This window comes from Ochotona princeps, chromosome X, assembly GCF_030435755.1.
Source record: "Ochotona princeps isolate mOchPri1 chromosome X, mOchPri1.hap1, whole genome shotgun sequence".
NCBI lineage: Eukaryota > Metazoa > Chordata > Mammalia > Lagomorpha > Ochotonidae > Ochotona > Ochotona princeps.
The window spans coordinates 9088505-9101526 of NC_080865.1; the positions used below are offsets into that span (position 1 = coordinate 9088505).

Below are 13022 nucleotides of genomic sequence, written 5' to 3' on the forward strand. Positions count from 1 at the left end.
GGGATCCACCTCCGTGGTTTTCAAGGCTTCCCTGAGACAATCCACGTGGACCAGGTGCTCTCCCCATTGCCTGGCACCTCTGCCCTGCCCCCCCAACAATGCACATCATTGTCCTAAGTGCTATCTACAGATTATCTAGCTCTTGCTCCCAGCTCCAAGCAGTTCCAGCAGACATCATGCCCCAGGGCAGCTCCTCTGTACTCTCCAGAAGGCAGAGAGCTTGGTGCAGCCCACTGCCAGGGCTCTGGCATCATCTGGGCTGCCTTCCTCTCACCAGTGAGCCACCAGCATCCACTCGCAAGCGAGTGTGTGTATGTGTGGAGGAGGTCCACGTTTCAAGCTGCATGGCCCCTGTACAGCTAGCTCTCTGGGGCAACACGTGGCAGTGTGGGAAACGGAACGAGTCCCCCCTTCTTTCATTAGGGATAGCTTCTGCAGTGGTGGCGGCGGCGGCAGCAGCGAGGAAGCAGCTTCATGACAGGCTGGGAGCTTGGGGCTCCCACGTGCGAACACACTGGGGAGGAGGGCTGCCCGGGGGCTCTAGGGGGGAGGCCTACAACAGATGCCTCAGCCTTCAGACAGAAGCAGGTGCAAAAACAAACAGCTTTTCTAGGGGGAGAGGAAAGCTGGGTTGCAGCTTACCCCCTCAGACCTCCAGTGGTTCCCACAAATCCCGACTGCAGAAAGCCCTGCCGTCAAAAATTGACTTCTGGAGGTGGGCAGGGGCTTTTAAGTGCAACCCACAGATGGGATTGGGCCAGGGAAAGGGGACTCCTGGAGTCAGTTCTCCCTGTAGGCCCACCCCTAGAGCAGGTGGCAGGAGGTGGGGGACAGGTGGAGGCAGGCAAAGCCCTGGCAGATGTTCCCCACTGCCAGGAAGGGCAGCAGTGGGCAAGGAGCAGACAGCTTTAGGCCTCTGGCAGTCTGGCCGCAGACTTCCAAGGGCTAGAAGAGGTATTTGCGGCAGGATTCAGTTCCACACTTGCATTCAATACGGACTCGCTTCTTCGGGGAGCCAGGGAGCCCAGCCAGGCCGAAGTTGGAGTCCATGCGGGTACTCTCCATGTCCACGGGGTCCACTGTGGAGTCATAGCCGCCAACGGCCAGGGGTGGGGAGAAGGGAGGCAGGGAGGGAGAAGGAAAGTTGTTAGACGGTCCAAGCAAAGTGTCCCATGACCCCTTCTACCATGAGACCCTGGGATCCTGGGGCTGAGAGCAGTCAGGGACCTAAAGTGGGAAGGGTCTGAGGTGGTTTGGAGTTCGGGCCATGGCTTAGCCCTGGGGCACGGCTGTTCAGGTCAGTGCAGGAGGCGCTGTTGGGAGGAAGTGAGGGCCTGTGGGGATTGGGGCATGGACTCCCCTGTTAGGGAGCTACCCTGGGTGTGGCAGAAGGGAACAGATTATGGAAGAGGGGGCTGGCTTCAGGCTGCAGGCTTGGAATGAGGAAGGTCAGGGTGGGTGAGGGGTAGGGCAGGCTTGTGGGCAACACTGCTGCTGGGGATGCTAAGGGAAAAACCTTTGGAGGGTCTTTGGGCTGGGCGCAGTTGAAGGAGTGGGAATAAACAAGCACAAGGGGCAGGCAGGAATGCAGAAATCAAGATGGGAGCCTGAGAGTCAGGGGTGCATTGTCTTAAGAGCTCCCACTAAAGCATCTCCCATGGGTCTGTGTGACGGGTGAGCCTCACATGCCAAGATACTGGGTGCCTCTGCCCCGAGTCCCTTGCCACCCCCACCTTGCATGTTGTAATCAAACGTGAGTTCCTCGCCTGCCCGGATGGTTCTTGTGGCAAAGAAAGCGATGCGGGGAAGCCGTTCATCGAGGTTGTCTATGAAGACGTTGTACACCTGCAGGTTGGGGTCACACTGGACAAGAAAGAACAGCGGGGGGGAGATGAGAAGTGAGTAGGCACCCGGGCTTCCCAGCCCTGGCCCCAAGCCCACCTGCTGGGAGTACCCACACTATGGTTGACGAAGTGGGAGATGTTGCCATAATAGGCAGCATCCACGGTATATACATCCTCCACGTAGTCCAGGTCGAAGAGGTAGGTGGCGCCCTGGCGGTCGTAGATCTGGCCCCGCCGCTCTGCCTCCTCTGAGGTAATGATCTGGGGAGAGGGCAAAGCAAGGCGGAGAGGAGTGGGTCAGCACTGCTCAGGAAGGCCAGCTGCCAACACAGCCAGGCTGCGGTGCCTTCTCAGGGCACTGCCCACGTGTCCTCAGACCTCCGATAGCATGAAGGGCCCTGCAATGAGCCAGAGGCTGGCACAAGAGCCAGTGAGGACAAAAGAAACATTCCTGCCTGCGAGACATCCCAGAACTTCCTGTACCCTTGAGACAGAGCAAAAGGCCCTGAGCGCAGGGGCATGTCAGGGGAGAGGGGAGGAGGGAGGGAGAGAGAGAGCAAGATAGAGCATGAGTGAGCCAGAACACAGGCAAAGAGACCTGGGGCACAATGAAGTCAGGCTGACCCAGGGCAAAATACAGAATAGCTTGCGTTTGCAAACGGCCAGAAGGACAGAGGCAATGAGAAGAAAAAGAACACAGGATGGAGGGGGCAGCGGAGAGGGGAGGCGGGGGCACAAAGGGAAGAGACAACAGACCAAATGTTAGCAGGAGAGACCCCAGGATCCAGGGAGAAGACCAAGACTGGAAGAGGTCCAAGGCCAAGAGCTCTGGAGGCCAAGATAACAAGAGGCTAAAGCCAAAAACTCAAAGAGACACAGTGAAGGGGAGGTAAGGTGGGGGAGAGGGAGAAGAGAGTTCAGCTAATAGCTCCGCTGGCCACACACTGCTGGCACCAGCAGCTAGAGGCGAGGACAGCGGTGGCCTCCCCTCCATGTCTCCTCCTCCCCAGCTGTCCTGCCTGTCCCAGCCAGAGTGCAGCCATCACACCACACCAGCCCACCTGTCCTGTCTCCCACATGCTGTCAGTACATTCTCCAACTGCCCCACCCCATCCACACTTTCTCCCCCATGGCACCAGTGACTGCAGCCTTTGACAGACCTAAAGGGTACAAGTGCCAAGGCCTGGCTCGGACTGAGGGGCCCAGTGTTCCCAGGACTGTCCCCTCCCCACCCTGGAGTGCCCTCCCCATCTCTGCCAGCACCAGGACAAGGCACAGCATACAGTGGATGTGCGGTAACTCTGCTTCCTGACCCAGTGACTTGTGTCCCGGTGACAGCTCACACTGTCTTCGCCACCACGTCTCTTTCTCTGTCATTTTCTTTGTGTCGCAGATCCACTGCGTACCTTCTGCCCACCCCATGCTGGCACAGGACACAGACTTTCATGGCATTGACTGGACTCCCCCGGGGCACTCTCTTCACGGGGGCTTGGGACCAAGCTCCTGCTAACAGGCTTCTTGAGCCACAGCAGGCAAGCTGATGCCCTCGGATCCGTGGCCACCTACCCTGCCATCTCCACCTTCCAGCTCACTGGCCCACACTCCAGCTCTTTGTTCAGAAACCTTGCTGCTTCACACCCCATTTTTTACTCATTTGTTCATTCACTCATTCATCCATTGTGCTTTGCTTGAAGCCTATGTGTACCTAGAGCCAGCCTGCGGAGGTCCCAGCTGGGAGGGTGAGACTCAGCTTCAGGGGCTCCAGGAGAGATGGACTCTGATACCCACAACGCACTGCAGCACAGCGCAGCGAGTGGGGCACAGTGGGCAGGACAAAGCGTTCAGGGTTGGAGTGCGATGGCCGGTGGAAAAGGGCCAAGTTCCTCTCAAGAAAGCTGTAGATCCTCAGAGAGCTGTCACAGCAGCTCCAGGAGTGGGGGCTGTCTCCTCAAGGACACCACTTGAGAACCACACAGGCATTCTGAGGCAGAGTTTTTCAAGGTCTAGTTCCCCAGGACCTCCGGGAGAGTACACGGTGTTCCTTGTGGGAGTCGCTCAGATGTTTCCTGCTCTGGGCGGCCTTCCCAGGCCTGCCAGCCCCTGGGATCAAAGGGAAGCCTCTGCTGGCTCGGTGGCAGGATGGGGGGGTTGTGAGCAGCCCTTCCAGCAGCCAGGGGGAATGCCTGCCTGCTCCCCAGCCTCCATCTGCCCACCTGTTCTGCCCCTACCTGCTCCCCCAGTCTCACAAGGAGTGAGTCATCCAGCAAGCCCTCCAGGGCACAAACGGCTCCCTCCTTCTCAGTCTTCTTTTTGGTCCCCCATCTCTGGGCCCAAGCAGCTCTTCAGAGAGCTAGGGGGAAATGGGCTCTAAGCTGGCAGTGGGGAGAGAGGGCTGATGTGGAATGGGAACTAGCCGGCTGGGAGCCTGCTGCTGCTCTGCCTTCCCCCCCGCCCCCGCCCTGGGTTGAGGGATCCTGGCTGTTCTTCCTCTTACGCCTGTTTCCTTAATGCACCCCACCCGACTCCTGCCACTCCGTGAAAAGCCACCAGGCCTGACAGAGCCACAGCTTTAGATACTCAGGCCTTTTTCTTTCCCCCTACTTCCCTAGCTTTGTGACTCAGACCAAGTTACTACACCTCTCTGGGTCTCCATCTTCTCATCTATAGAAGGGGAATGATAGTGACAGAAGCCCAGCCTGTCTAGGGAGCTTGTACACAGCCAGCATGACTGCAGGTAGGAGAGGTGTGCCGGGGGGCGCCCTGAGCAAGGATGGGAGGGACTTCTGAAATCTTAGACACCCTTATCTTCTGCACTCCTTGCCAGGAACGGGGGAAAGGACTGCTCCCAGCTAAATCAAACCCTGCTGTTTAATTAAATTCCCTAAGGCTCACCTGCATTTCAGAGATGTTAGAATATCAAGAGAATATCTGAGAGATGGGCAGGAATGTGAAAACAGCCACCGAATGTGGAAGGGCTGCAAGGAAAGCTCAAGGGGCTGCGTCTAGATGCTCTGTATCCCCTCTCAAGTGGAAGGATAGCATGGCATATGGGTGTGGGGGATGGAGTGTCTTGAGCAGCACCACATAATCGGGTCAAACAGTATTTAGGGGTCAGCACGATGACTTAGTAGGCTGCGTCTCCATCTGTGCCACTGGCATCCCATATGGGCACCAGTTTGAGTACTGGCAGCTCCATGTCTGATCCAGCTCCCTGCTTGTGGCCTGGGAAGGCAGCAGAGGATGGCCCAAGTCCTTGGGACCCTGCATGCATGTGGGAGACCTGGAAGCAGCTCCTGGTTTTGGACCAGCCCAACTCTGGCCACTGTAGGCATTCGGGGAGTGAACCAGCAGATGAAAGATCTCTATCTGTCCCTCTCCAACTCTGCATTCCAAGTAAAAAGCAATAAACCTTTTGAAAACTAGCATTTATACAACCAAATTTACTAATATTCAACCCAAGAGGGATAAACAGAGACTACAAAGAGGCCCTATCAGGTCAAGTTGAGTTTTGAAACCAGGTGGGTTAGGAAAATTCTTTGGTTTTCTGGGCAATTTGGATTTTCTGAATTTCAGACCATACTGGCTAACAATTATGTTAAAGTTTGTGTTCTGAATGTTGTTCAAGGGATGGGCATGCAACAGCCTGTTTAATGCTTCTAACAAGTGTAGGAGGTGGGTGCTATTATCTGTCCCACTTTCTAGATTAGCAAACTGAGATACAAAGAGGCCGAGCGACTGCTAATGCATGGAGGGGGTTGGCATTTGAGCTGAGGTAGTCAGGCTCCCGAATGTATGCATGTGGCTGCTCAACAGCTTCACTGCACTGCATCTTTGCGGGGGTTGGGGCAGCGGTGGGGATGTGGGATGACTTTGGCTCTGGCGTAGCCTGGGAACCTGTGGCCATCATCAGGAGGACCCATAGGTCTTGGTGGGGCAAGGTGAAGGGGGCCCGGAAGTCACCAAACATGTCAAAAGGGAAGTCAAGAAATAGCACAAGAGAATGTGAAAATGACCAGAGGGGGCGAGAGCAGTGTGTGACAAGGGCCCTAGAACGCTGGAAGAGGGAGCGAGGGCAACTAAGGGGGAGCAGGGCAGGTGGGTGGCAGGGCCAGGTCACTGGGAGGCTGCCTGGGGGTCGGGCAGTGCAAGGTCCCCTCCGCCCAGCTGTCAGGACCCGACGTGTAGATAGTTGTCCCTCTGAGATGCCGGTACAGGGAGGCTCAGGATGGCCTGCAGGCCTGGCGGCATCCTGCAAGCTCTATACCCTACTACTTCCCAACTGGCAGGGTGCTTGCTCTTAGGCCTAGATCCAGTCTCCTCCAGCCCGTCTAAATTCCTCCAGGATGAGGCAGTTGCTTTTGCCCCCCGGCCCCAGTACCAGGATAGGTGTGGACATTTCTTAAACCAGACTAGCAGAGACGCCTAGAGTGTGGCGGGCTCAAGCTGGGGGTCATTGTGGATATGGACCCCTCTTCCCACACACCATCGGGCCCTCTCATACTGTCAGAAGCCCCCTGGCCTGTGGCCACCTGCTTCCTGTAGGCAGTCATATCCACTGCTTGGCATGCGGGCACTCCCGCCAGAAGACTCGCAGAGTTATGGGGGGTGGGAGGGAGAGGAACTGCACCAGACTGTTCCCCTGTACTGTGCCTCAAGAGTCTCTCTACCCTCTGGACTTCAGTCTCCCCACTCCATGGCTCCTCCAAGCAGGAGCCTCTCCATTGCCGGTGTTGACACTAGGGTATGTTGTGGCTGCAGTGTCGACACCTTCAAGCCAGTTCCCATCATTTCCCTGCCATTATCACATCCCTAAGGGGACTATAGGGATATAAGGAGGTTTGTGGGTGGGGGGTCACCTTGGCAGACTCAGGGTTACTCAGATGCCTCCCAATGCAAGAAGCAATTCTATACAAAGAGGACTAGCCCCATCCCAATGCCCATCAACGAACGGGACACTTCCTGTTGCAGACACTTGCTACTCACCGGGACCTCTTTTTGTGTTTTCCACATGCACGTATGGTCAAAACACAAACCAACCCTCCCCTACTCCTTCCATTGAGGTAAGACAGACACCAGCCAACAGAGCAGGGGCACCAAGGGATATGCACTATGACGAGGCCTGACCCGGCAAAACCTACCCCAAGGGCTGGTGTAAAGCTGCCGTGTGTGGTGCCAGCACCCCAAACCGGAGTGCTGACCTGCATCCTGGCACCTCAGCTTCCCAAGTCCTTGGGCCCCTGCCAGCCATGAGGGATGCCTGGGTGGAGTTCCTGGCTGCTGGCTTTGGTCTGGGCCAGCCCCTAGCTATTGGGGCAACTTGAAAAGTGAACCAGCAGATGGAAGAGCTCTCTCTCTCTCTCTCTCTGTCACCTTGCCTTCCAAACAAATAAATTAAAAAAACAAAGAATCTACCCTTTCTGTCCCCCACTTGGCCTACCTACCTAGCAATGCTGGGAATCTTGGGTGATGCTGGGGCTGTGCAGCACAGAAGTTTACGAAGGAAAGGCTTGGCTGTGTGAAGACACCCAGCAGCACAGTCACACAGGACTGCTCTGTGGGTAAACAAACTTCCAGTGGATGCAGCCCCTAAGGCCTTGGGGACACTATAATGGCCCAGTGTCCTGCAAGCATTGGGGAGGAAGTAGCAGCCTGTGTGCAAGGAATGTCGCCATCCAACACCACTCTGCCTGTGCCCCTTTCGGACACACTAGGATGGGGGTTCCTTTGGAACACAAGCTGTCCAGCAATAAGCCAGACCAGAGCCAGACAAGAAAAAGCGCCGCCTTTCAGGTGGTGCAGGCAGGTACCACGCCATGCTGCCTGTGTCTTGGTTCCTCCCCTTCTGCTTTGCTAGGGATCCTAGGGAAACCCACCCGGCTGGGAGGGATTTTTAAGTGCTCTCTGAACAGCTGGCAGGACCAGGTGGGCTATGGTGTCACTGGCTTGGAATAGTAGCCCCGCCCTGCCTCAGCCTTAGCCACAGGGGAAGCAAAGAGTTTAAGGTGCACACTGCGGACACAGGATAAGAGACACACACACACACACAGACCCCATCTCCCTACCTCTCCCACGTACTCCATGACGAAGCTGTTCTTGCGGATCTTCTCCAGCGTGCGTACGCCCCAGCCACGCCCATCGTCTGTGCGGAAGATGCAGAGGTCATAGCGGATGCCCTTCTGCACCACGCGGTTTGGGCAGTCATAGCCACAGCGGCAGCGGGAGTTGCACTCATAGATGGGCAGCCCAGCTCGCAGCCGCACCTGGCCCTGGTCATTGTAGGCAAATTTGTGCAGTGATGCCCCAGGGCAGCAGCCACCAGTGGGTGCCCACAGACAGTCCTGGCACTCACAGCCCACGGCTACCTGGTTGAGGGTGATGCCCTCCCCAACACGGTACTCGTTGATATACACAAAGGCCCGCGGGGGGCCATCGAGGTCCACCTCATTCTCCACCGTGATGCGTCCCAGGTGGCTGCGCTTGGCATTGAGCTCCTGCTCCCAGCGCTGAAGTGCCCGTCTCTGCTTGGCTTTCTGTACCAGGTAGCTGGCCAAGCTTGGGTCCAGATGCCGGGGTGGCTTTGAGCGCTGATGCCGCCGCAGCAGCTCCCTCTCCAAGTCCTTGTGGAACTGCTTGAGGATGCGCACACACTTGAGGTTCTGTCGGGGCTCCCAGGTGCTCTCAGAGTCCGGGTACCCGCGCCATTTTACCAGGTAGTATTCTTGTTCCTGTTGGGGGCAGGCGGGGAGGGGTGGGCCGGACAGTGACGCTGTGAGCGGCAAGCCCCTCGGGCTGGCCCCCAGTGGTATTCCCATGCATAGTTGACTGTGAACACCCACCCCACCCTTTTTCCGGGATGGGCTTGCAAGGAAGAATATGGGGTACCAGCCCTGCCCTTCCCCTTACCATCTTACCACCCAGCCCAATTTGAAGTTGGCCTTGAATCTCTCAGATCCCCTCCCTCCTCTGACTTCCCTCTCGACAGCTCCTTCCCGATCATTTTTCCTCATATTCTCCACATCCATCTATCCTTGGCACATCCTGCTAGCCTCACCTTCAAAATGCACCCAGACTCTGAACCGTTTAAACCCTCATCACACTCAGCCCACAGCCTGCCCTCCACACAGCAGCCACAGGGAGAGAGCTGTGGGTGTCGAGAGGCAGCTGGAGGGGAGCAGCCAACAGCAGGTGCAGGTTAAACAGCCCAGGTCCACACCCTCAACCCACAGCTCCCTAGCTAGCTGGGCTGCCTTCGGGCAAGAAATTCCACTGCACTGCACTGCAGCTTCCTTAGGTATAAAATAGGAAAGGGGCTAACATTCTTTCTGGCAGTCATTATGTATGTAGTGGTATTATTCTAAACAATCGAAGTAGAGAATATTTACTAAGTTAATTCTCACCAGTCTCTATGAGGTAGGTGCTATTGGTCATCCGGGTTTTACAGATGAGGGAAGTAACTGTGCTGAGAACTTAGGTAAACCAGACTTAAATATAAGCTTGCTAGCTCTGGGCCTTTTAAGAGTTATAGAGTTAACAAAGAGGGAGAGACAGAGAGATCTTCCATTTGCTGGTTCACTCCCCAAATGGCTGCAACAGCCAGAGTTGGGCTGGTCCAAAGCCAGGAGCTTCTTCCTGGTCTCCCCCTGGGGTGTGCAAGATCCCAAGGAATTGGGCCATCCTGAAAGCACTCAAGGACCTTAGCTAGCATCACCTGGGCTCCTGGGCTCAACATCTGTCTCTGCAATTGGTTTTACCTTCTTAAGGTCGTGGGAAGAGGGATTTCTTTAGTGATTCACTCTGTCTCCTGTTCCCCCCCCATCCCTCAGAAAGCCATCGAGTCTCCCTACTTGTAAAATGGGAATGAGAATCTACTCAGTGCAATTTTTAGAACCAGGAGGAAGAAATTCCATTTCAGATACCAGCAGAGTGAGAAAGGGAGTGAGTGTGTGTGTGTGTGTGTGTGTGTGTTGGGGTGGGTGAGGGGAACCCACCTCCTCCCACCAGGGCCTCATTAGTATACACTCACTCGAATCTTCTTGTAATCACACAGGTACTCGACTTCAAAGTCATAGAGGTTTCTCTTAGAGATGCCCAGGGCAGGACAGGAGAGCTTGGCCAGGCGGCACAGGTCCTGCAGCTGATTCCAAGAAGACTTGCAACACACACTGCAACCTGCAACAGGGGGGTGGGAAGGACTGTTATGGACAGCCAGACAGGGTTGGGGAGAAATTGACCCCATTGGGCTTCCTCCTCCAGTTAACCCCAGGTGCTCACTGCCCAGCACTAACCCTGGGGCAGTGAAGTTAAAAGTGGGAATTGCTATCTGGATGGTCCTAAGGGATTCTTCCCAGGGGATTCAGACTTCCTCTGCACTATTTCCTAAACTACTTAGGTTCTAGATCACCTTTATCTCTGCTTTTCTTTAAGCCCCCTATTTCAGGCGGATGCACTGCCCAGGAAGGGGGTGGGGTGGGGTGGGGAGGAAATGGGATTAAACCCCTCAGGTCACTAAACAAAGGCATAACTGGAAGGAATGGTCCTCAATCCCCATTGGGAACTCCTGGGCAGATGTTTCTAGAATTTAGCTTTTTAAATTGAATTAAAATTAGAAGTGTAGCTCTAGGTTATGGCTCATCTACTTCAAACACCACCCACACCCCCATCCACCTCCAGCCTGGTCAGGGACATGAAACCATAACCCAACACATTAATGCTTCTGTAGTACAAAAGATTCACACACATCATAAACAACTGAAACAAAGATACAATACCTTCACTGAACAGTCCTATCTTCTTTTTCTACAAATGGTGCCAAATTTCAGACAAAGCTTTCCATATTCAGACTTTGGAATTGTGAATACAGGATTGTATATTACGAGCAGCTACCTTGAGTGATTAGTTTGGGAACTTTCAACCCACAAGTATGTCTTTTCCACACTGCATCCTGACTTTCTGTCTCATCCACATTTCTGTGCAAGGTGGAAACTTCATGTCGGAATATGCTCTGGATTCAGCAACAAGATAAAGCCATACAGATCAGAGACACTGCTTCTTAAAAACAGACCTGGAGTGTTTGCAGGAGCTACCAAGACCATCTCCAAGCTACCTTCAGAAACAGGGCATTTCTGCAAATATCTTTCTTTCTGATGCAAGGCACATTCTTAATTAATACACTCTTAGAAGCCATTTGATCAAATCAAATCACAAAACACTTTCAGTGTAATCACACCATGTTCTGTTGCATCTTTCAAAAATGGTTAATATTTGCTACCTGCCGTAACAAAACTCGAGCCTATTTAAACCCATAACGAAATAGCCTAGATGTCAAAACTAAAAATGTCCAAGAGCTTTTCGTGATTATTCTATGGGCTCCCCCCACCTTCTAGGTGAGGTCTAGTGGAGACTGAGCCCAAGCCCACGCTTTCCTATCCCTGTGATGCAATCCCGTCGCAAACATGTGAAACCCACTCTCCTCACCGCAAGTGGTCCCAGCTAACATCTCCTGCCAGGGGCGCCAGGCGCTGACCACAGCTGGGTTCTGCTGTCCCGCACAGGTCCGCCTCCCACTTGTGGATCGCAGACTCCTCACAGCTGGAGGCACGCACAGCAGCACCCTAACATGGGCACCCTGCTTTCCTTGCACATGGTGGGGAGTCCAGCTCTTCCCCAAAGGAGGCCCCCCATTGCCTTCCTGCTGGGGGGATGCCTCTGGCTCAGAGCTTTCCTCCATTACCCACTCCCTCGAACAGCCCCCTGTCCTCCCGACACCAAGGTAGGGGGGATTCGTGTCCCCTTCTTCCCGCCTCTTCCGGCGTCTCGCGTGGACACCGTGCGGGTAACGGTCACCGGGGGCCGATTTTCCCGCGCGCGGGCGAGGCGCCCCTCGCCGGCGACAAGCCCCCGCGCGTGCGCGCGCCACGCCAGTCGCGCTGTGCGGCGCGCGTCCCCTCCCGCCTCCCCCGGCGCCCCGTGGCCACCGCGTTCCGAGGCGCGCGCCCACTCCCCTCAGCCCCGCCCAGCCCCGCGTGCCAGGCCCGCTCTCCCCGAGCCCCCTTCCTTTCGGCGCCGGGTTTCCGGCTCCGGGCTCCGTGGCCTCGCACGCCAGGTGCCCGAGCCCGCGACGCCACCTCTCCAGCCCACCCGGCCCGGCCAGCAAGCCCGCGCCTCTGCCGCCACTGCTTCACCTTTTAAATTTTCCGCCATCTTTCCCCACGGCTAACGACATTCGGGCCTAGCCGGCCTCGCGAGAAGAGAGCTCGCGCGGGCGTGGCCGGGAACGCACAGCCTATTGGCCGCGCATCGCCGCCAGCAGCACCGGCGAGGACCAACCGGCGAGCCGTGACCGGACCCCTCCCCGCTCCACGGCTCGGTCCCGGAGGCGGGTGCTCGCCGCGCTTTCCCAGAGTGCGTCTGGGCGGCGGCGGCGGTAGCTGAGGGTGCCGAAGGCCCTGCCCGTTCGCCGGTCTGTCTGTCACGCTGGTAGCCAATCACGTTGTCAGCCAGTCGTACGGGGGATTCTCCGTCTTGTCAGACCCCCAATTACCTCCGTCAGTCAGTCCGTCATCACATTTTAACCCCAAGCAGACCGTGACTCCCAAAATGGATCAGCACCACCGACAGCTGCCCAGTCAGTCACCCAATTCAAATAGATGATGGGTCAGTCACCCCAGGCAGGTGTTTGGCCAGACCCCCCGCCCCCTCGCCTCTCTCACACCCTCTGTCAGTCCAAGGCAGCATCCGTTTGTGTCCTGGGCCAGCTGCGACCGCCTGGACAGCTGTTAGCCAGGCTGTCGTTCTCACAGACGGTCTACTCCGCGTTGTCGCAGGCCACTCCACCCTGGAACCAGCTACTGGGTAGATCCTCTTCTCAGCTCCTGCACTCAGCCGTGGCCTCAGGCAGGCACGCTATGATTAGGTCAGGACAAGCTGCCATTGGTTACACCCCACGCACACCACTCCAGCTAGGCCCCCCAGAGCAGAGCCATAGCAACTAGAGGGACAATTATGTCTCCATGCCACCTGCCATTGGCTGAGCCAGCCTGACATTTCTCAAGCGGCTCATCACAGCCCCAGGCTATTGACCATCGGGTCCTTCAAGCCCATCGCTGTTCTCTAATGTTCTGGGCCCCTGCCAGAAGCTGGCATTCTGCTAGAACAGACAGTCCATAATTACATAGAACC

The 13022-nt window shown here is 56.0% G+C and overlaps 1 protein-coding gene across 3 annotated transcripts; it reads right to left on the minus strand.

Annotated features, from left to right (window-relative positions):
* Positions 1–307: 307 nt before the first annotated feature.
* Positions 308–12527, minus strand: SUV39H1 (SUV39H1 histone lysine methyltransferase). 3 transcript variants are annotated; one of them, XM_058658771.1, is made up of 7 exons: positions 12026–12527; positions 11319–11432; positions 9868–10013; positions 7907–8569; positions 1959–2105; positions 1734–1863; positions 308–1079 (listed from the first exon to the last, which is right to left on the minus strand). In XM_058658771.1, exons 1-7 carry the CDS (start codon positions 12042–12044, stop codon positions 946–948), a joined length of 1353 nt encoding a protein of 450 aa, XP_058514754.1. In that variant the 5' UTR covers positions 12045–12527; the 3' UTR covers positions 308–945. The 3 variants fall into 3 exon arrangements, with proteins under 3 accessions (XP_058514754.1, XP_004587954.1, XP_058514753.1); XM_004587897.2 differs by lacking the exon at positions 11319–11432 and having other exon boundaries at positions 12026–12525; XM_058658770.1 differs by lacking the exon at positions 12026–12527 and having other exon boundaries at positions 11319–11574.
* Positions 12528–13022: the final 495 nt, after the last annotated feature.

What these genes read in the sequence shown, in the direction of transcription:
- SUV39H1 (XM_058658770.1), bottom strand. Translation starts at nt 11,571, where the DNA reads ATGGAGGAAAGCTCTGAGCCAGAGGCATCCCCCCAGCAGGAAGGCAAT. An exon ending in GTGATTACAAGAAGATTCGA is followed by an intron (nt 8,570 to 9,867) that starts GTGAGTGTATAC and finishes TGCCCCCAACAG; the next exon opens with GAACAAGAATACTACCTGGT. An exon ending in GTTTGATTACAACATGCAAG is followed by an intron (nt 1,080 to 1,733) that starts GTGGGGGTGGCA and finishes ATGACTCCACAG; the next exon opens with TGGACCCCGTGGACATGGAG.